Source organism: Lissotriton helveticus, chromosome 11, assembly GCF_964261635.1.
Source record: "Lissotriton helveticus chromosome 11, aLisHel1.1, whole genome shotgun sequence".
Taxonomy (NCBI): Eukaryota; Metazoa; Chordata; class Amphibia; order Caudata; family Salamandridae; genus Lissotriton; species Lissotriton helveticus.
Window position 1 is genome coordinate 988,113,373 of NC_136072.1, and position 24,198 is coordinate 988,137,570.

General features: G+C 47.3%; 1 protein-coding gene across 3 annotated transcripts in view; it reads left to right on the forward strand.

Moving 5' to 3' along the window:
* The window catches only part of GIT2 (GIT ArfGAP 2), a 692,535-nt gene that overhangs the window by 601,001 nt on the left and 67,336 nt on the right, over window positions 1-24,198 (forward strand). For all 3 annotated transcript variants that reach the window (XM_078667341.1, XM_078667342.1, XM_078667343.1), the window contains one exon: window positions 23,942-24,005. In XM_078667341.1, coding sequence (XP_078523467.1) covers window positions 23,942-24,005 — 64 coding nt within the window. The remainder of the gene's footprint in view (window positions 1-23,941; window positions 24,006-24,198) is intronic.

A 24,198-nucleotide genomic window follows, 5' to 3' on the forward strand; every position in this document is an offset into this window, starting at 1 on the left:
CCCTGAGGGGACAACCAATGAATCGCAATTCGGCGCCAGGCTGTAACCAGGCCAAGTATCAGGAACCGTCTGCTCACCTTACGCTTGGGGTCCCGTGGGATTAAACCTAAAAGGCAGGAGCGTGGGTCCAAATCTATTACCCATCCCGACACCTTCCCCAAGACTTCTAGGACCGCCACCCAATACGATTGGAGGATCTGGCACGTCCAAACCATATGTACAAAGTCCGCCAAGGGGCTATGACATCTCGGGCAATGGGCATCTCTGGTATTGTCAATGGTCTGGAGACGTTTAGGGGAGAGATAGGTCATATGAATAATATTATATTGGATAAGTTTAAAGCGGTTGCTCACCGACACCTTCCGCACACTCTCATGTATTTTTTCCCATTCACGGGGGGTGATCTCCTGTGGGCACACCCGCTGCCATCTATCCTCAATCGCCAAGGGCCGTGTCTTTTTGTCTTTCCGTAGAGCCCTACATAAGTGAGTCACGAACTTCCGGCCCCCCGCCATTGCCAGCATGGTGACCAGAGTACGGGAGTGCGTCGGGGCATCCGGGATCGTGGGCCATAGGTGCCTCGCGGTCGCCACCAGTTTAGCATATTGAAGAAATTGTCCCGATCCTAGCTCAAAGGCGTTACCCGCCTCCTGATAAGTGATACATTTATCGTTTGGGTACAGGTCCGCCAGCATCAAGCACCCTCCCTCTATCCACTTGCCTGTAGACATGACCCGCGCAATTCGGGAAAAGGGTGGCAACAGCCACAGATCCAAGTCGGGGGCGAATGGCTTGATCTGGATGAGGCGTCTCATGACCCGCTCCCAGACCGCGGCCCCCAGCCGTGTCAGCGGGGGGGAAGGATCTCGCCTCCCTCCTACCTGCCAAAGCAATGCTCCCAGCTGCCCATTCCCGTAGGTTCCAGCCAGCAAAGACTGTTCCCACGAGGGGTCCGTATCCAGCCAGGCAATCGCGTGTTGCAGTTGTGAGGCGAAATAGTACAGCTCAAGGTCGGGGACTTCCAGACCGCCAGCACCCCACCTGCGCTTCAAGACCTCCAAGCTCACTCTGCATCTCTTCCCGTTCCACAGTAGAAGGACTAGGAGGGAATCCAATTCCCGGAATTCCCGGAACACTCGGTGCGGTATCTCATAAAAGGATCCCTGCATGGTGTATAGACAGCGTGGGAGGACCACCATCTTAATTAGGGCAATCTTCCCCATCAGGGAGAGCTGGAGGGTGTTCCAAAAGGCAATACTTCCCTGCAGACCCCGTATGATCCGTCCCATATTGTGTTGGAAGAAGGTGGCCGAGTCACGTCCAATCCAAATTCCTAAATAGCAAAGGGTATCATCTACCCATGGGAGTCCTATTTCTGGACGCGGGTGCCCCTCCCATTCCACCCGCTCTCCAATCGCATAAAGCTGGGATTTCGCTTTGTTTACTGCCAGGCCAGAAGCGGCCGTAAAGTTTGTTAGTGCGGCCATCAAGATCGGTAGTGACTGCGTCGGCTGGCTCAGGTAGATCAACGCGTCGTCCGCATATAGGGACACCACATGCTCCACCGTCCCCACCCGGATACCCCTGCCCTCAAGCACCGCACGAAAATGGCATGCCAATGGCTCCATCACCAGGGCGAAGAGCGGGGGGAGAGTGGGCACCCCTGACTGGTACCTCTCGATATAGGTATCACATCCGAGACACATCGACCTGTGCGGACTCTGGCCACGGGTCTGGCATATAGTAGCTGAACCCACCGTACAAATCCTTCTCCCAGGCCTAGTTTTAGTAGCACCTTCCATAGGTAAGTCCAACGGATCGAGCCGAACGCTTGTTCGATATCCAAAAATACCAGCGTCCTGACCCTCCAATGACTGCATGACATGAGCCAGGCGGCGAATATTCCGCAGGGTGTTTCGGCCTGGGATGAACCCCGACTGGTCGTCATTGACGAGGCGACGGAGATAGGGAAGGAGTCTAGACGGCAACACCTGGCTGATAACTTTCAGATCCACTTTCAACATGGATATGGGCCTATAGGATCCCGGGAGAAGCGGATCCTTCCCCGGTTTGGGGATCATAACTATTGTCGCTGCTCGCAAGGAGTCCGGGAGCAGCCCCCCATCATATACCTCCCTCACCACTTCCAGGAGTTTCGGGACCAAAACACCCCTGAATTCCTTATAGAATTCGGCCGCGAGTCCGTCCATCCTCGGGGACTTTGCCGCCTGCAGATGGGCTATTGCAGCACGCAATTCCTCCTCGCAGAGAGGCCCTCCCAGTTCCTCCTGACTATCCGCATCTATGCTGGGCAGTTGTATCCCCTCGAGATACCCGTCTATGTCGTCGGCGCCTGGTAAGAGCTGTGATTCTGAGTATATTTTAGCTAAGTGGGACCAGAACACTTCGTTAATCGCCTGATGGGTATACACCATCTGTCCGACTTCATTTCACAGCGCTAGGATTGGGTGGGGTTGGGTTTCTGCTCGAATCAAGCGCGCTAATAGTCTTCCAGCCTTGTCACCCTCCGCGTACCATTTCTTCCTGCTGGCTGTCCTATTAAATTTACCAAGGGAGGCCCAAGTGTGCGCTAAGCGCTGTCGCGCGGCCGTCCATTCCGGCCGTTGCTCGTTATCCGTGGGGAAGTCCCTCTCCAGCTCCGCTAGTCGGTCCTCGTGTCGTCGAAGTTCTCTTTCTAATACCCATTTAACCCCTACATCCGTGGACAGGCAAGTTCCCCGGATGACCGCTTTCATGGCATCCCATTGTCGCCCTGGTACTGGTCGACCCCCAATTTACCGCTAAATATGCCTCAAGGCCTTGCAAAATAGCCTCCTTATAGGTGGGATCCCCGAAGGCCTCCGAGTTCAGTCTCCAAAGCGGGATCTTGGGTCGAGGACCCCCCACCAAGTACGTTAGCAGGAGTGGGAAGTGATATGACAGGTAACGCGCCAAATAATGGACCTCCTCTACCCTGTCGACGACCACACCCTGAAGAAAGAAATAGTCTAGCCTACTGTGAGTGTTGGCAGCGGGTGTGTAGCACGAGTACTCCCGGCGAGCAGGGTTATGGTGCCTCCAAACATCTACCAGGTCGTAACTATGGAGCATCTGGGTCAGTGTTTCTCTCAGTTTGGGCTTGGCGTCTAATTTTGTGGGGTATCTATCTAAATCCCCATCAAGTGCACAGTTAAAATCCCCTGCTACAAGGAGTTCCATGTCAGGGTCTAAATCCAGTTGTCCCATCACTCGACCCAAAAACTCTCCGTCGTCAGTGTTCGGGGCGTATATGTTTACGAATCATACACTACGTCCATCCAGGGTACCCACCACTATAACAAACCTGCCCTCTGGGTCCAATTTCGAGTGTATGGCTCTAAAGGGAACCCCCGGAGCTACCCAAATTAGGGCCCCTCTAGCAAACCCGGAATAAGATGTAGCAAAGAACTGTCCTCGCCATCTACGCTGGACATACTTAAGGCAATCAACCCAGAGGTGCGTTTCCTGAAGGAAAGCAAAGCTGACTCTGTACCTACGGAGGTATGTGGCCACCCTGATCCGCTTTATTCTGTTATTGAGCCCCTTGACATTCCAAGTTATTAGTTTGTATTTACGTGAATCACCTGTCGTGTGTGTAACACCCTCCGGCTGTATGCCCCCCACCTGGTGTCCTCTGGCTCTCCCTTCACAGTGTGACTCGACCTCTCAATAGGCAAACAACATAAACCTTGCATAGCAAAAGTAGAAGTGGACCCGGCAGCAACCCTCCCCAAAGCAAAACAAGAACCCCCAACATTTCCCACCCACAGGCGGTGGTACCGCATCTCCCAGCCCAGGCCTGGTCAGGAGACCCCGAACCTCTCCCCAAAATCACTACCCCCCTCAGACCCTCCCTTCTAACCTATAGATCATGAATAAACTGTATGCAAAACAATCTAATATGTAGCAGTCCAAGAAAAAATCCCTGTTCCTTCGCGGTTGAACATTCATCCGACTGACTGGTACCACACACTCCCGACCGGCTGAGGCCCAGCAGACCGCGGCAGCACTCTACAGTCAGCTTCATCAACTGGAATTGGCACAATATTACAATCATTACGGCATTCTGGTGCCCAGACCGCCCCCCACCATTATGCTCTTACGCCCATGGTGAACAATCTCATCTCCAGCATGTCGGCCCGTACAGCTCCCCCCAGGTTAAAGAGTGAAGATACTCACAATGTTCAAGATCGCCCTCGGTCCATACGAACCCCCAGGTTTACCAGTCATTCGTCCTGTGCAGGAGTATCACCCGGGCCGGCTGCACCCCCCGTGTCGGATTGTGTTTCCTGCACCAAACACAATGGGGAGAACTGGTTCTGGGTTAGGATCGTCTCAGGTTCCGCCCAGAGGGTGCCATCCGGGCCCACCGTTATTCGATCTGTCGTAGTAGTGGCACGCCCTCCCTGGGGCAGGTCCCTTGCACCGCGACGTTGGCTTCATCTGCGTGCGCCCCGTCGTCGTTGTTCTTGCCAGCCCTGCGTGTTGTCGTGTCCCGCTAGTCCTAGCGAGTCCAACCATCCCTCCGCATCCGACGGTCGGTCAAAGAAGTACGTCTTCTCGCCGTATTGAACGCGGAGCCTAGCTGGGAAAAGCAAACTGTACTTTACGCTAAGATTCGGCATCCACCGCTTAACCTGCAGGAAGTCGTTCCGGAGGTCCTGCACCTTCCTGGTGTAGTCTGGGAATATGTGAATATCACAGTTGTCATACCTAGGTGGACAGGTTCTACGGATGTGCTGCAAAATCATGTCTCGGTCCCTAAAGTTGAAGAACCGGGCTATTATGGCCCTGGGTGGAGATCCCGGTTTCGGCGGCGGTCCCAGGGACCTATGGGCCCTCTCAATGGCGAACAGTTTAGACAGTTGCAAATTTGGGAGGGCCTTGCCAATTCAGTCTTCGAGGAACAGATCCGCCGATGCCTCCTCCGCGCGCTCCGGAAATCCTAGGAAGCGGAGATTGTTCCTCCGGGACCGTCCTTCCGCATCTTCTGCCCGATCCTCCAACCGAGCTGTATGGTCTTGGAGTGCGGCAATCGTTCTCTTTAGCTGCTGGACCTCGGTCTGCAAGACGTTCAGATCCCCTTCCGTAGTGGTGACCCTGTCCGCCACCTTTCTGAGATCAAGGCGCAGATGGTTAATGTCCATGGCCATGCTGTCCATCTTGGATTCTAGCGCCACTCTGGAGTCACGGATCGCTGCCAGGATATCGGCTTTGTCTCGGGCCGCCGCGTCCGGGTGGGCCTCCATTCTCCTGTCCGTCCCGGGGCGCTCCGTTACAACCGGGCCCGGGACCGTATATTGTACGATCTTGTTTGTCTGGGCTCCCCTCGTCGGCCTGTCCTTTCCCATAGTAGGGGTGACATCCAAGTGTTATCCGCCGGCGATCCCCTAAGAGACTCCTCCCGTACAGAGCTTCGCTCCCCTCTCGGTTTCAGACCAACCTCGGTGGCTCTAGCTCTAGGCCCGACCGGCCCCACGATGTCCCAGGAGTCTACAGGCCTTAGTCATCCAGTCCCGTTCGCGCCTGCACGTTGAAATCAGCGCGACTCACACGCCAGCCTTCCCCGTCCTCTCCAGCCACCCCAAACGACTGTTCCAGGATTGTGGCCTACCTCGTCTCCGTCAGCCAGGAGGGGGGGGCGTCCACCGCGAGCGCCTGCCGCTGTTGTCGCAGGAGGGGCCTACAGTCACCCCAGATCCAGTGTGTGTCCTCGGCCACCAAATCGCCCCACCAGGTCCGGGGCGTCTGGTTCCCCAGCTGCCTTTAGGCGCTATTGCAGGCTATGTGGTTCACTACGCTCCGGCCCCTCGCAGAGAGCCGCGGCAATCCCTGCAGGCCGCTCTGCCCTCAGGGGCGCACATCAAGGTCCGCGGCTCCCGGCCGATCAGACCCGGCGGGCGCCCGGGCTCCAGGTGTTCAGTTCAGCCCCCGGGGGGGCCACGGTAGAACGAGCAGGCCGCCCCACTCCGGCCACTCGCGGGAGTTGGCGGCGATTCGCACACGCCGCTCCGCCCCGTCCTTTCGTAGGGGGCTGCCGCCAGACATGCAGTCCGCTCCGCCTCGGCCTGACGTCGGGGTCTGCCCCTATGACTGCAGTCACTAGGTCCCCGGGCGTTGCTCACCGGCGTTCCGGCCAGACGCCTCCCGCTGGCGGGCTGTCCACCTCCTCTCCCCCCTCCGCTGGGGGCGCCTCCCGTCCGCCGAGTCTGTGGCTGTGTTGCGGCCGGCCGCCACTGTCTATCGCGCGGCGGCCGCCATTTGCTGGGCATACAGGGGTTTCAGGCCACCGCGACTCACGCAGGTGTCGGCGGCCGTCCTCGCCCGCTTCAATCGCTCTGGGGTCAGGGGGGGGTCTTGCACCTTCGGTACGCCGATTTAAAATTGAGAATTGCCAGGATTATGAAGGATTTTCAGGAACGTGGGGCAGGAGCTGGGCAGAAACACGTCTAGCCGGCCATTTTGTTAAGCCACGCCTCCGAGACAATTCAGTCTTGCGTCACAGGTGGTGGGTGGTGTTTTAGCTCCTTGCCAATCATCCATAGAGGCAATTTTTCTGGACGTTGATCTAAATTGTTTCCTGGTGCAAGGGGAAGCCCTCTAAAGTCTAGATTGATCCGCTGAAGACTAAATTGTCTTATATTCTTGTGGTTGTTTTGTGATTTGCTCAGCAAGGTTTTGGTGTGGGCATGAGTAAAGGCTACTGATGATGCATTTTGACCTTTTTTCATTTGCTTATTCAACCCTCTTTGTTCAGATCAGCTACTCTGATTCTTTTCTTAAAAGTACTTTAGCACATGATTCTCCCTGGCCCCATCATTACGCTGCACTAGGACTCCAAATTAGTTCTAACATACTTGATGTGTGCTCCTTTCAACCTCTTCATAGTGGCACCCTGAGACTTGTGAGACTAAAGATTGTACTCCTCATTGCATTCATTTTTGCATGTTGTCTATGTGAGCTGTTGGCGCTATTTGTCTAACCTTTGTATACCACCCTTTTTCCCTAATAAATGAGTGCTTAGGTTGCATTCATCCTTTCTTCTGGAAGTTGCGCCTCACTTTCAAGTGGGCCAGTCTGTCACAATTCCTGCGTTCTTCTCCCCTCCACATTCCTCAGAGGAGGAGGAGAGGCTATACTGATTAGATCCTAAGCAGGCCTTTAGTTTCTACTAGAATAGGACTAAGGAGTACCAAGTGGAGGATCAACGGCATCTGATTAGTTGGTGTGAAGAAAAGAAGGCAGTACAAATCAGACCAAGTTAACATCCAGTTGTCCTTTGTATAAAACTGTGCTTCATGTTGTCCAAGAAGGATTCTCATGAGGTCCGTCGGGCCCATTTCAGTGGGTAGATGGTTTCTACCATGGGCCTGACTCAAGGTGTTCCTGATTTGGACATCTGAAAAAACACCCTGCTGTGTATCTATCCATACATTCTGCAGGCCCTACTGTATATGTTCTCAGACCCTTGTGGAGGATCCTTTTGTAGCTGTGTCCTGCAGGACTTCGTGGTGTGAAGTCCATTTCTTACAACCCCTGGGACACAGCATTTTTATTGACAACAAGGTGAGGAATCTGTGGTTACAAGTATGTCTCCGAAGAACAAGTTACTTGCCTCAGCTAACACTGTGTCTAGTGGATACTAAAGCTTACCGCAGATTCTTCGCCATCCACCTTCCTCTAAGTTCTGTAAACTGGGATTCTTCTGAAACAATCAGGTCCCAAGTTAGATTTTACATACTCTTGATGTATCAGTTTTCAGTCACACTCTTTGTTTGATGGCACGGATAATGTCTTTGAGTAATTGTATTGTTTTCCATACTTGTAAAGCGCACTGTAACCCTACGGGCATCCTGGCACTGAGATACATGCGCACTGCCACCACAGTGCTGAAGAAAAACCAAGCTGCATGCAAAAAACGTATGCTCTGGGAAATAGCCAGGTTTTTATTTTCTTCCCGAACATCAGCAGGTCCTGCATCTGTCTCAAATCAGTAGGAATACCATTTCAAAGCCGCTTGGCTGAAAGCTCTTCCCCGATTTTGCTCTTTTAATCCTGGGTGCTTTTACCAGGTTGGCCGAGGAGCAGCGAAGACTACGGGTGGGAACATACAAGCCAAATTAGCTCTGCAGAGGTTTAGGCCCAATCCCTTGCAGCGCCTTAAAAACGATAGAGTAACTGATGTCCTCACGCACAACGCCTCTTACTGGCACACAAAAAATATTACAGAGTTTCCAGAAACCAGTCTGGTGCCTGGGCATAATAACAAGGTGAGGAATCTGCAGTTCGATCAATTATCCTCTAAAAAGAGTATAACCAAATGTAAATAACTTGTTCTTCTTATAGTCTAAAATGCAGTGTTTAGTCACTTGTGCTCATTTCATTCTTTTTTTCCCTCTCATTTTGGTTTCTCTGTTACTGTTTTTGTCCATCGACTTCTCTGTCTAGACCTTTTGAGCGTGAAAGCATGCGCAGGCTCAGGCACAGCCTCGGTTGTTTCAGTACACTGTTTCCCTGGGCTGAGAAAGCTCCGTTGCAGCCACTGACCCTTCAGCAGCCTGACCCAACATCTTGGTATTCTGGCCTCTGTCCCTGCCTTCCAGGCACAGTGCCCTTTCTATTTTGTTTGTTTTTCTTTTGTTTCTTCACCTTTTTGGTTCTGGTGCATGAACAAAACAGGGACCATTTAGTATTATACATGAAAGTTAAGCATCTTGTGGAATGATTTTATTTAATACATTGCAGTTACTTTTCTATGATAAAATAGCAATTAAAATGTAAGGGACAGAGATCTAAATGAAATTAACAGAAAACATGGTTTTCTTTTTAATGTATTGTCCTGAAAGGTTTTTTCAAGCAGCATGGTGATAATTTGTCAATATTAATACATGTCATCACTAAAATGCCATTGATAAATTTTGTTTGTGGTTGAACTCTGTTTTGTATTAACGATTAAAGCCACTGTGTTGTGTGCAAGCTTCAGTTTAAGTTAAGGAAAAAAGGCACTCCATATAGTTCTGGATGCCAAAAATAAAAAGTATGTGCACCTTTAGTCAGTAACTTCAACCAGGTCATGAATGCAAACTTTTCGAACACTAGAACTTTCATGTTCAGTTAAACTTTCACTTTGTTATTTGTTCCTGCTTGAACTGTGTACATCAAGAGACAAAGTTCTAGCCTTGCTAACATTAGCTGTGAAATGTGAGAAATGGTTGCAGCTCAGAGATTGTTTTATTTTATAGCACTGAAGAAAATTATTAAAACGTTTTAAAGCAGGACATTTGTCAGGCGGCCACGTGGGTCTCCCTGCACACGTTTACCAATCATTACTGCCTTGACAGTCAAGTCCGGAGAGACGGCTTCTTTGGCCATTCTGTTCTCCGTGACTTTCTTGTGTAATCCTGTTTGCAGACCCACCACTGGGGTTGGTATTGGTAGGGTTTCTATTCTAAGGTAATGAATCTATCACTAACGTGTCTCTTTCAGATGCACAAGTTACTACTTGTATAACAATATATCTGTAAGAGTCATTGGTTACTGGTAGAACTGATTCTAGGGTTAAGGACATCCCTTTCGGGCCCCCTAGTTTCTTGGCACCAGTGGTCAGTTTCTTGCATGGCTCTGCGTTCCTGGCTTGGCAAGTTGTGTTCAGAACTGACGTCAGCGCGCATGGGTGGTGCCTAAGTAGGCTCTGTGACGTCATGTCGGTGCTTACTACGCCAGCGATGGAGTGGAGCCGAACAACACCACCTACTGACGCACAGAGGTACTGCTAACGAAAATGTTCCGGATCCAGTCTGACGCCTGGGGAAGTTCTAAGGTAAGGAATCTATCACTAACTAATATCTCTTACAGATATATCGTTACACAAGTAGTAACTTGTGCATCAGCTGCTATCCCGGATTTCTGTGAGAATGACTCTGAGGCTGCTGGGCCTCATGTCCTCCTGCATAAACAGATTTCTGAAAGGCATTACTCATCTTTTTCCTCCTTCTCCTTAAGTAATGCTCCAGTGGGACTTAAATCTTGTCCTTACTTATCTTGTGTGCTCCCTTTAAACCACTACATAATTGTCCTCTTTATCTTCTTTCTTTAAAGACTGCTTTCCTGCTTCCCATCACCTCTGCTGCAGGGTGAGTGAGCTTCAGTCTCTGTCTTCCAAGCCTTCCTTTCCTACTGTTCATCCTGAAAAAGCAGTCCTTCACACTAGGCCCTCTTTTCTGCCCAAAGTGGTTACCTCTTTCCACATAGGTCAGACCATCACATTGCCCACCTTTTACCTCCCACGCACTCTGTACCCAAAATCTACACTGTCCTTCTACCTTGACCACACTAAAGAATTCCGGGTGGACGATCAACTCTTCGTGGGTTATGTGGGTGCCAAGAAAGGTTGGGACGTGCACAAAAGTACCATCTCTCGATGGGTTGTCCTATGCATCAAGATCTGTTATTCTTTGGCAAAAAGCAATCTCCAATAGGACTGCGCGCCCACTCCACCAGGGCGAAGGCAGCCACTACTGCTTTGGAATGTGGAGTTCCGCTGGTTGATATCTACCAGGCAGCCACGTGTGCATCTCTGCACACGTTCACTAAACATTACTGCCTGGACAGCCAAGTCCGGAGAGGCAGCTTCTTTGGCCGTGCTGTTCTCCAGGACTTTCTGGTGTGAACTTAGTTCGCAGACCCACCACCGGGGTTGGTATTACTGGGGTATCTATTCTAAGGTAAGGAATCTAGAACTACAGTCTCTTTCAGATGAACAAGTTGCTTACCTTTGGTAACAATATATTTGTAAGAGACATATGGAGATATAGATTCCTTACCGCCCCATACATCCTTCCCGTTCTGCAAACTGACTTCGAGGGATCCCATCTAGGGCCCTAGTTACGTGCACCAGTGGTCAGTGTTTGCATAACTCTGCGATTCTGGCGTGGAAAGGCGTTTCGGAAATGACGTCAACGCACAGGGGCGGTGTCTAAGTAGACACTGCGACGTCGTCCCAGCGGCCACAATGCCGACGACAGACGCGGAGTCAACCGACGCCTCCTACTGACGCACTGGGGTACTGCTACAGAAAAATTCTCCGGATCCAGTCTGACGCCTGGGGGTAATTCTGAGGTAAGAAATCTAGAACTACATATGTCTCTTACAGATATATTATTACCGAAGGTAAGTAACTTGTTCATCACCATCAATAACTATTTCCATTGTGTGCAACCTCAGTTATAATAGAATGCATATAATGTGGATTCGGTACTTAGATCATAGCTTATTTTAGCTTATCTAAATATCATTTAAAATGAGAACATGTCTAATTTTTGTTGGTAGCCTTTTAGAAACTTTTCATGTATAGCCTAAATGCCCCTGATCATGTGCCCTTCTTTCTTTTCCTATACAATTTGAATGAGTGTGTTCAGTTTGCACTTTGAAAATTACATAAAGTGCCTTTTAATGTATATATGTTTTGCGCAAAGTGAAGTTTGTATGGTAAGAAAGGTATTTTTTTTGTTTCCGGTGCTTGCACTATTTTCCATAAAAATACTAATTTAAGTTTAATGTATCACTGATCAAGGATGAGTAAGAGAATTTTAAAGTTTGTTTAACAAAACCAGGCAAGTTCTAACATCAGAGAAACAATATCATGCTCTGCTTTCTGTTTTAAGAGTTGTGAATGGATAGCTGAGTCTATCTTGCTGTCATAGCTTCAAATTAAAGTTGTGATGGATACTTCTATCTGCAGATTTCTCACTTTTTGAATCTCCAAGACTGGATCCTGAAAAGTTTCATATAGCTCTCCTGTGCCAGCAGATGGCACCTTTGCTGCGTCCATGTTCAAGCCCCTCACTAGCTGTGACGTCATGAAGCTGCATATATTGAGATCCCATTGCTTTGACATGTGTCCCGTTTTGAGTTCAATGTTCAATATTCATTTAGTCTGATGCCTCCTCAGAGCCCGCTCAAGATCCAATTTGGAGTGGGGCAAGCTAAAGTGATTCTTCACGCAGGTCGTCCTTCCTTCGTCCTTATAAACTGATCTGAACTTCGGATTTCACCATAGCTAAGTGCTGCTTTCAGTATTACAGGGCTTTTGTCCTTAAACTCTGACAAGGTAATTTTATTGGATTCGTCACCTTCCTTATTAGGCACAGGCTTGCACTAGTGTCCAGGTCCTTATCTGGTGCTGCAGGACCTATTTCTGGCTTTTACACACCCTGGGGCTGACCCCTCTCACTGTGGTGCCTAATGCCACCCCTCCTAAGCGCCCAGAACCTCCTACCCCATGCCTGCTAACATTGAGTGTTGATATTAGTCCCAGGCTTGCTGCTTGTAAAGTCATACTCTGCATCACATTATAGCACAGTTCTCAAAATCACTATCTGGGGCTCTAGCTTTAGGAACCATTTTGATTTCTAGCCAAACACTGGAGGCTACAGTTGACTTAAAATCTCATCCTGCATACCCACATAGGGTACGGAGGCGGTGGACTCTCTTGGACCTTCCTTCAAAAATCTTGTACCAGATGCAATTTTTAATTGAGGGTGTGGAGGTCAATTTTCTATTTAGTGCCTGTGGAGGTTTGCCTTTGATTTTCATGATGTCGCTGATATTAACTCAAAGTATGTGGTCAAACTTGGGTGGTCTCCCTTTAAAAGACGTTTCTTTTAGTGCGGTCCCATGTAATATTGCTGAGGTCCTGGAGTTTATTTTGCATGCAGCCTTATAGGCGATATCCCCTTTGATAGAGCCACCGGTGGCTGCACATTCAGGTAGATTCTTTTCTTCCCTTATTGCTTGTCTTCCTCCAAGGTCCCTATCCAGATCAGAAGAGATTTCTAAGTTCCAGTTATGCTTTGGCTGTATGAGGCAAAACTCTCCTCTGGGGCCTGTGGGGCATATTTCCGTGGCAGTTAGTTTTGTTGATTCTTGGCTGACACTTGGTTGCATCCGTGGCTTTCGCTTTGACGATTATTTGATTATTCTTCTGCCATGTGTTGTTTGAAAACAAAAATAGGGCGTGGTCCAAGGTGTTTTGTGTGTGTGTAGCAAGGTCGTCTGCTAGGTGGCTCCTCATTTCAGATGATGTCCATCTTCTTTGACTTGGTGTGAAGACTGCTGGTGCAGATCTTTAGTAGCTGCACCCTTCGTTCATGTGCTCTGGCCATATTTTGGCCTTTTACTTTTAAAGGGAGTCCAGTCTCCTGTGAATGTATTTGTTGACTGCTGCGGTGGTTACCCACGGAAGGCTTTCTAGGTTCCTTTCCTCTTGTCATCTTTCTCATTACATTGGTGATTTTCATCTTGCTGTCAACAAGGCTGTGCTACTTTAGATTTTTTTTGTGACTCTATTGTGCACCTTCTGGGGTTTTTGAGCTATTCTTTAGTTGTGTTTGGCTAATGCTGTCTGCTTTCTGTCCTTGAATGTTATTTGGTCACACACTAGCCTTGTGAGTTTGGCAATAGGTGCTGGTGCATCTCCATTGTTGTGGGGGGATCTTGCCACTCATTCTGTCTGCACTCTTTCAATAAGTATATTTTCTGTCTGTTCCTTCCTATCCTTTGTGTATGAGGTTTCAGCCTTTGGATTGCTGTAATAATCATTGTCTGGTTTCCATTGAGCTCAACAAGATGCAGCAACACCGCTATAGCCTGAAGATAGACATTTTACTTCTGTTCTTGTAAAATTGGTCAGCGGTGGTCCTTTTGCCACTTGACCTGCACTTGTCAAGAGTTTGGACTCTTTGACCTCCCCACACTTTATTTTCCGCCTTCTGTAGGGCCTGCTTTTTTGGGGGGGGGGGGGGTCTGTACCTTTTGAGATACCTACTTCTCGAACTGTTGACTTCTCAATGCATGATAGCCATATAGAGGGACAGTCATTGCCACATTTTTTTCTTAGTAGCTTCTTCCATTTTCTTCATTTGAGAAAGACCTGGCGTTCTTAGGATGTTGCCATCTTGGAGTTTTATAATAATTTCTGAAGATTCCTCATCTTTCGAATATTCCCCAGGCCACAGACAAAATCTGTAAATATTATAGTGGTGCTCCCACGCCCTGCTAAATAATGCACTACAGCTTTGTTTTGTTTAATTCCGCCCCAGAAGTGACGGAGCAGTGCCTCATATACGCACCACCCTTTGTGCGTCAACTTCTTTTCCTTTCTCTCAGTGCCTTCAAATGTACATCCGGAGTTCCACTCCTTTTTTCATCAGTATTGATGAGTTTTCAAATCAAACTCTTTTGTGCAAGGGGACGAAATCCCCACCTAAAACTACAGGATTTAAACTATGTTGTGACTGTCATAAACAGATGTCAGTGACGGACCCCCACAAGGGATTTCTTTGGTGTCTGGGCAGGGGTCGCGGCTTCAAGTCGTGTGATGCTTGCACCCTTGTGCACCTGAACAGGCACCATGAAGTGAAGCTGAATATATCGGTACATCGAAAGAAGTTGCAAACCTTGCATAAGTCCCCCTCCAACTTGAGGCTCGGGTCCACTCTCACTCCCAAGGCCGTGGTCCAGCTCTCGAGGCCGATCGTGTCAAAGGTGTTATTCATTGTCAAAGTTATCTGATTAGTTGAAGTCCAAATAGAAGAGGAACCATAGGAAGGGAGAAGTGAAGATTAAAGTATTCTGGTGTCCGGCAGAAATCCTGCTTCACATAAATCTGTTCGACTTGTTTGCCATCCTCCAGAACGTTGAAGGCCTTCTACCCTTTTTACTCATTCACAGCATGGCAACCTGTTCTATTAGCTAATAGAAGGGCCATACTAATACATTGTCTAACTTTATTTGCAGTACCATCAATGGATCAGATTAAAAAGGTACACCCAACATAATCTGCAGTGTCCTGAACCCTTCATCCCAATAGTCATATACCCTCGAGCAGGACGATTCCTTGTGTAGGAAATCCACATTTATCTTAGTACATCTCCTACAGCATGTGGGGTAAAATCATCTGTGGTCTGAGGAGTAATAGTATTGGTGTAGAATTTTAAACGGAATTACCTTGTTTCTGTAGTTGAATAGTACATGTTGGACTTGGGCACAGCAGTAAGCCCAAAAGCCCAAGATTTATCAGGTATCGATCTGTTTAAGTCATCTTCCCATCCATCTCTAGTCCCCAGGGACGGGTAAGTCCTGATCACCATGAGCGCCAAATAAAACAAGCATTGGCATAGCCAATAGGTCTCGCTTTTGGGACCTTATAAGTGTTTACCCATGCAACAGTTGATGTTGTTGCACCAAAGATATTGTGCTGCATAACTAAATACTTATAAGGTCCCAAAAGCGAGACCTATTGGCTATGCCCATGCTTGTCTTTTTATAGAAGACAGGATAAGGGGAGCAGAGGAGGGCAGGCTTCAATACCAGAGAGCACTGCGTGCACCACTGACAGCTACATGAAATATGATGAGAGAGCAGTCAGTGGGTTGCCATCTTTAGTGAGGCAACAGATACGCCAATTAAGATAGCCTGACAGTGATCCGAAGCAAGACCGTCCTGTACTGAAAATGCGAACAACAAAAATTGCTCTCTACTAGCACCTGTCAGTATTTGGTTTTTAGTATTCATAAACTGCCATAAAAGGCTTGAGTACCATATTCATAGATTTGTTAAAAAGCTCATAGTTTTATTTTCCGTCCAAATACCCTACTGAAGTAGCACTTAAGAATTACCTTTATTTCTATTAACATGAAAACGTTATCTAAGTCTACATATTTACAAAGTAACCACAAATAAATATAAGTGTAAGAGTGGATGAAATGATGATGTTAGTGAAATGACAGGAAATCGATGAGAACGGAACAGAGATAAGGGTAGAAAATAAGCAAGTGCGAATAGACTGTTTGGAATGACAGAGATTGTCATGGGTCTAGAAGCAGGGAAGCAGTGGAGACTCGTGGGAGGATAAAGATGAGGCGGGCAGAGTGAAGATGGAGAGCTGTTCAACCTGTCAGAAGTAGGCGCCAGGCTCACACCGCTCAGCGCTGCAAGCGGTTTCCTGCTGCTCCCAGACACACAGCCATCATGGTACCTTCAGCCGTGGTTTTCCCATAGGCTACCCCAGGAGGTGCAGGGTGCTCTTAGTCCCCTTACAGGACCAGTGAGAAGAGCATCGCAGGCTGTCTCTGTAACTCTGCACCGCTGCAGATGCGAGTGGCCTACCATGTTGGGTGGGAAAGTTTCGAAGCTGTCCTGGCACCTCAGCCTGACGCAACAAGTCATCCATCTTAGGTGAGGACGACCGTCAGCTTTCCGGTGGTCTAACTATTCAAGTACACATCTATTCGTAACTCCAGGCAGCGTTCGTATTAGAGTAATATTATTTTGTCCTCTGCAGCTAACTACGCATCACCAGGCGACAACATGCAGAAAACTTGGTGTCTGTAACCCAACAAATTAACCTTCTTGTGGGGGGAAATTGCTAATGTCGTCACAGCCTTCAGGCACAACCGTTTGGCCATGTTGAGTTGGGAAGCTCGCATTCAATGTGTTACACATCTGCGCCCATTTAAAAGCTAGGCAATGGTATTTTCTAGCCGTCTGCGTGAGAAAAATGGTGAGATGAGGACTGTTTTGGTCGGCTATTTCTTATCGCAATTGACTAAAGTCTTGTGAGCGGTAATTAATTTGGGAAAAGGTAAAGAGGGAGCAAGCGCGTTATTTCTTAAAGCTAGGGATAAGGCTTCCCATTCGTTGACCCACCAGAGTCCCTCTTAACCGAGCCCCACCCCGCACAGAGCAGAAGCTACACTCAGCTGCAGCACAGAAGCAATTTGATGTCAGATGTCCATCGCCCAGCTGAGACTGTCCCAATTCATAATGGGGAAGCATTAGAAATTGCGGGTCTGACCAGCGAACCTACACCTCTTGTGAATGAATGCGTTAGTTAATTTTCAGCCACCGTTTCCACTATACAAACGTAAATGCCACTGGCTTTGTAAATTCTTGTAATCATTTTTTTTATGTCGTCCTGAATCCCCGTGATCTGGCTGCCTCAAGCGATAACGGGCTTTGGTAACAATGTGCTAGTAATAAAAAAATATGAAAAAATGACATAAAATCTGTCTCACGGCGAGAAGGCCTTTGAGCCCAGGAGCCGGACTGGCGGGGTCAGCAGAATACGTTCTTTCTTCCTCCACGGTACAGAATGCCCTGAGCACGAAGATGTGCGGGTCCACCGCGGCCTGTCACAATATTGTCTGAAGACATAAGTAATAATCCTCTTGGACGCTGGCGGAATTTCGCACAAACGCATGCTGAGCATGCCAAAATGAGAGCTGCGTATACGCTGGGAGATGTGCACAAAGTATGGAGAGCACTGGCATGCCAAAGGGAGAACTGCCTCTACGCCGGGAGATGTGCACAAAGTATGGAGAGCTGAGTGCTGCTAGCAATATACTGTCAACACGCGGCAGCAGGGGAGGGGGGCCTGCATGATTCCCTTGCCGGAGCGTGTGACCATATGGCACCGCACGCTCCCGCAAGGAAATCGCGAGACGCGCATGCGTTGCCATTGCAACGCTTGCACATTTTTGCCCCCAAGCTGTGCCGATGGCATTAGGTCTCTCTCCTATGTAGCGCATGTGCGCTGCGTAGGCGAGACCTAAAAAGAGATACATTTTTAAATGTTCGTTGTTTGTTTATATTTGTTTAAAAGTAGAAATTCTTTAGGAAGTCTAGGAACGCTATAAAAGCAGCCTTGGCATTGGAACGCACTCTATGGTAATACAGCCACAATATTGCTGACAATTTTTACGATACTTTCTATTTTTGTCTGTTTTATGTGATATTAAATTGTCTTTTAAATCATTTAAATGCTGGTTAATTAACTTAATCTCATATTTAGGATATTGTTATGGTTTTTATTAACTTAAACAATAAAGTATAAAGATTCAAAATGCAGCAAGGCCATGGGATTGCCAGCCCCATTTGCCCTAAAGTCTTGAAGAGACATGAAAGTTCCACTAGGGAATAGGTCTCCCAGTACTTTCACACCCACCAGTCTCAAAATGTTACCAGCAGTTGTCTCCAATTTTCGGCGAATATCGGGTTACGTGTAGCTGCTAAAAGCAGGGAGTACCTGGTAGTATTAGTAAAAACAAGGGTGGATGAGCTCAGCCTCTGACAACTGATAGATCACAAATGGTGGTTTTCATCATGAGGTGGCATGGGACAATTCCTGTATTCTGGAAAGCCCTCTTTGGATTATTTCACCCCTGTTGAACATGTAATGTCAAAATATCCAAACATTGAAGTTCCAAATGAGACGCATTAAGGCTAGAGTGGAACCCGGCACTCCTGAATGCCTTTCTGCCTATGCTGGCCCGGGGACTGAAGAAGATCAGGAACAACCAAGCGACAAAAAAGGCTTTCTATTAGAAGGTGGCCCAATCTGACTCTCTCATGGTGGAACTATTTAAATACAAGAAAGTTCAGTATGTCTGCAGGCAAGCCACCCTTTTGGAAGAGGACTGTGATATGAAACCGGGATGAAGTGGTATATTGGCCAGCAAGTTGTGCAGAGCCTGCTGTAGTTTTTTTTTACTACTCGTGATTAAGGATAGATGCATAGTGGCAGTAGGTACTGATAACTGCATCTAAGGATGTGGCCACCAGCAATTCTCCTAGGCCTACCTTGGAACTCCCATCGGGGAAGGGTGTTGCGCCTCGAAAAAATGTCCTTTCTTTAACTTATTTTTGAAGACATCTTCACTGTTTCAGACATTGTCTTCGTAGAATGGCCAATGACCAGTCAGTCCCAACTAACATCAGTAAGAAAAACAACCAACAACAGCTTCCAGCCCCTGCTCGCAGGCACACCTCTCTCCCAGACTCTGTTTTGCACGTCCTATCACAATATATTTAAATTATCTCCCTTATCTAAGGGCATTGTCGATTCTCCAGTCAAGGCCATGAATGCATTTATGTCAGTTGAAAAACATAAGTTAATTATAATGCTTTTCTAAAGTCTGATCGAGGGTTGAGACTTAATTTGGCAATGAACTTTGTTGCTGCCTGTTTGTTCCAAATCTTGCCTGCTGGTATACTTTATTAACCTCACAATATTCACCTCACAACTGATTCAATTTATTTCTACGTAATTGGGAATCAACAAGATAAAGCTACTTAGTTGATACTGCTAATGTTTTCTGATTATTAGATCATTTTATTGAGGTCATTTTCATTAGCTGTCGATTTAATACTCAGAGGAACACACGTGGATTAGTACCACAGAACGTTAATTCCTGCTCATTGGGATACCCAAGATGGTTCCTGTCTCAGTCATGGTTCCCAGGATACTCAAAAGATGTACGGTTTAAGACTAACGTTATGCTGAGGCATGTAGGCGTCACTATTTCAAACGTGAAATTGAAAATGTTATGGCCGCTTTATTTCCTATGCCATGCTATAATACAGCCAAATACCTATTCGTTTTTGTTGACTTAATTTCAGGGAGTAGTGAGAGAACAGTTTTATTAGGTGTAACGGTGACCTTTACGTAGAGCATCCATGTTATTGTTTTCACTTAAAGTAAGTACCGTATGCCTGTCTTCTACTAGAAATATGTAAAACAAATGCAAGGAGGGAGTAAGTTGGCAGCTATTAAGTGTTAACTTTCAGCTTTAACAGATTTTATTTTTTTTAAGACCTTTATTTTACATTTCTGAGATTACACAGCTTGAGGCTACAACCCAGGGGCCGGCCGTTATATACTCGATTTCTGTTCAACACTTTCGGTATAACACCGCCCTTCAGCCGACAACCATGGGGTCCGGCGGCGCAGTAAAGTAACGTGTATACAACTCAGTCATTTCGTGTTCTGAATAAGTTATAGGTCTAGGGTTTTTACTTTTTTTTCTAAAACTTGAAACAACGTACAGTTTCTGTATTAAATGATGAACATACACAGTGTTCTCCTTCAAGACAGTCGCAGTAGTAAGATACACATATACAGACCCTCCTATTCCCTAGTGTTTTAGACATCAGCATGCGCGCCACTGCTTTCCCCATGTTTTGCAAGTCTGCTACCCCTTAATTTTGTCTTATGTTTCACCCTTGTCCTAACTCTCTTCGTCAGAGCTGGAGACATCATCCTCCGGTAATGGCTCACATATGTTACCCCTATACACATTCCAAGGCGTCCACACTTTGTTCCATTTACGCGGGCTGGCTCTGTTGACATATACTGTATGCTACGTAACCATAAGCATGTCCATGTGTCTGGACCACATCGTCACTGTTGGTACTTCTGCTACGCCCCATTTTTGTGCTATATCCCTCTTTGCCACCATGATGCCCAACGTCCCCCACAGTTGACCATATCTGGATAAGTCATTAGGCTCCCATATGTTTAAAATGTATTTACGTGGCTCTGGTACCAGCGAGTCTTCAAGCGTCTGTGAAATAGTTCGCATTACTTGCCTCCAGTATTCAGTTATTAAGGAGCATTCCCAGAGGGTATGTAGCAGTGTCCCCTCCTCCCCGCAGCCCCGAAGACAATAGGGATGTGGTGCCCTGTGTAGCTTGTGCAGCAAGGTTCGAGTGTAGTATATCCTATGTAGGATCTTGAGTTGAACTAATCCGAACTTTGTTGAGATTCCCACCTCTCTAGGGGATGCCAGCGCCTCAGTCCATTCATTATCGTCCATGTCTCCCACCTCCTCTATCCATTTCTCTCTTAATTTTAATGTGGGGGTTGGTAGGTTATTAATTAATTTACAATAGGTGAGGGAAGTTGCTCTATGCTGCATAAAGTCAGTAAGTAGTCTGTCTTCTAGTGGGGAAGATTCCGGGATTTCAGTGTCTGGCGGTATGACCTGTAGCAGTGCGTGTCTGATCTGCACATATCGGTAGATTTCGTTCGGCCCTAGGTCGTACTGTTGCTGGAGTAGTGAGAATGGGAGTACCGTCCCCTTGTCCCACAGGTCCCCTACTGTGGAGATACCGATACTGTCCCATTGTGCGAACCCTTTGCTATGTCTCAGTCGTCCCAATGCTTTAGTGTCCCAGAGCGTGGTGAACTTAGTGATCTTATCTTTCCAACCCAGTTTCGCCTGGGCTATATGCCACAGGCTGGCTGTATGTTTCGTGGGGCCAATCAATCTAGTCGCTTTGGTTCTGTCATAGAGGGCCGTGAGTATGCCATCTGTGCCCAATTGTGCTCTGTCAGCCCAATAGGCTGGGTCGTCTTGGGGCGCGTGAAGCCACTGGTTAATAGTTTTAAAATGCGCCGCCCAATAATACATCTGCAGGTTGGGCAGTGCGACCCCGCCCTCATACCAGCTCTGGTTGAGCTTGACGTGTGCAATGCGTGCTGGGCGGTTGTCCCACAATAGATTAGAGACCAGTGCTGTGACTTGTTGAAAATATCTTTGTGATACCGGGTAGGGCGTGTTTTCAAGTGCGTACAAAAATCGCGGGAGTGCCATCATTTTGTAGAGTGCTGCTCTGCCAAGGAGTGTCAGTGGCAGAGACACCCAATACTTCACATCCCTGCACAGACGCTCCAGGGGGGGTTTCAAGTTTTTTTCAAACAATTCCGCTGGATTGTCTGTGACATATATGCCTAGGTATTTAAAGAAACCCGAGGCGCGTACCAAAGGGCAGTCTTCCGCGAGGGAGGGCTCTGGGCCTTTCAGGGTGTAAAGCACTGATTTTGACCAGTTTAAGGTGTAGCCCGATGTTCTCCCGTAGGCATCACAAATCGCAAAGAGTGCTGGTATGCTTCTATCTGGGTCCGACAGGTAAACCAACATGTCGTCCGCATAGAGTGATATCCGGTCTTCCCTCCCCTCTGTCCAATCAATGCCCTTCAACAATGGAGTCGTTCTAATTAACGTCGCCAATGGTTCCAGAACCAGGGCAAACAACAGGGGTGACAAGGGGCAACCCTGACGGGTACCTCTCGCTAGTCGAAATGTGTGGGATAAGTGGCCTAAGCCGTGACCTGCGCCACTGGGTTGATGTATAGGAGGCGTACCCATGCGATAAATTTAGGTCCAAATCTCATATGGGACAGGACGGCGAAGAGATGTCCCCATTCCACCATATCTAACGCCATCCTGGCGTCGAGGGAAAGGATCACCGTCGGTTCCAATATTAGCGGGGCCCGTGCCAAAATCCTGTGTGCTCGCCTGAGGTTAAGAGCTGTGCTTCTATTGGGCATGAAGCCGGATTGATCCAGGTGTATCAGTTGTGGAAGATGGGCCATCAGTCTTGTAGCCAGTAATTTTGCGAGGATTTTCGCCTCGGCATTAAGAAGGGAGAGCTTTAACAGATTTGGATTTGTTTTAGGCAGGCCCCCTCCCGCTCGCGAACCTTGGATGCTATCTGGCAACTGGGCACCTCGCAACACACCATAATACACATGTACAGAGCCTTAAAGGGTGATGATCCCCACAAAGAGTTAGGAGTGAGGTCGGCCTGAATGTCTGATATAGTGGTGCAGTTCACAGACAAGATGTGGGACTTGGTGTGTGTGAACAGGTGCAAGCAGTTCCAAGGAAGGCAACATTTCAGCTCCTTCAATTCAATTTTTGACATTGCATATATCTTACTTCCGTGATCCTAAGTAAGGTTTATACAGTGCGGAGTCCCGCTTGTCCTAGGTGCCTGGCAGAGCGGGCACCCATTCCTACACAGTGGTTGGGATTGCTTCCCTGTGCGGCGTTACTGGCCTGGGAGTCTATCCTTGCTACATTGGCAACGGTAACTGGCATCCCATTGGAGCCTGGCCCGCTGCAAGATATCCTGGGAGAAATCTAAGAGAAATAGAAAAAGATACATTATAAATACTTTAATCCAGCGCTGGTTGCAGAAGGGTTGCGATTTGCTGAATAAGTCGCAAGAGCCCCCTGGTCACCTTATGGTACAGCGATGTTAAGGAATGGACCTTAGCCGAAGAGAAAGAAGTTTATTAAACTGTATAGACCGGATGAGAATGTGCAGGAGGACTTGCAGACATGGGCTGGCTTGCTGGATAGATTGGTTGAAGGGAAGGAGGTAGTAGTGGGTGTCCCCGAAGGAAGGAAATTTCTGATTAGCAAAAACACCTAGACTCCTCCAGCTCATCTCAATAGCACGAGCGAACGGCCTCTTCTTCGGAGCAGGACCTGTAGTCCTATCAGAGATGCTACTGCTTTTGAATCGGGATTGGGGGGAGTGAGTCAAGGATTGTCAGTCTATGCTTTGCTGGTTCCTTATGCTGGGGAAATGTGTTGTTTATGGTGCACACTGCTATGACATTGCTGTTCATTCAACGAAAACTTAAAGATTTTTTTATTTATTTTAACTTTCAGCTATTACACTGAATCTACATCAGAACACCTTGGCTGTGTGTATAATGTTTTTGAAGTGTGTTCTGTAAAAGACAAGAGTTTATAAAAAAAAAAAAACTCTTAGCTGTTACATTGGAAAAAATGATCAGATAATTCTGGGATTTTTATTTCTGGATTAACATATGGCCAAAAACTGTTGAGTAGAACTTTATTTGAAATGTGCACATTTTTAAAAATCTTACCCTACTGTAGGGTTGCGACAGCTTAGGAATTTGAGGGTAGAAGGATAATTGCTGCATATCTATATTGACTGTTGTGAAGGTCTATTTAACCTATTTGTTGTCTGTACCATAAACAAAAATAAATAGGATGCACAATGCGTGTCTTCTATGCATGTTCCAGTATATTAATCATTGCACCAAAATAACAGAAAACGGAAATTCTATCCGCTTTCCTTGCATCATCTGCACAGACTTATGCACTTACAATCTATTATGATAAGTGATGTGTCCCTATTGTGCATGGCGTGTTTCTGGACTAACAGGAATTAATGTAGCTACCTTTGCAATATTCATGTGTTTACATGAGAAAAATAATACTTATATTCTTATTCCTTGCAGTTACATACCATGTTCAGAAAGAATACATGTGGCTGTAACTGAAATGGCAGCGCTGTTCCCAAAAGTAAGTAAAGTTGTGTGTAAAAGAGTGGTTTAATTAAATCATGTATGAACATATTTTAGAATAGATTTCTGTGAATTTACCTGAATTAAAACTCAAACACAGTACACAGAGGAAAATGGGTTGTCATTGAAATAACTCTCCAAGTCCAACACAAACTGCCAGCTTCACTTCAACAACTGCATATTTTATAGAA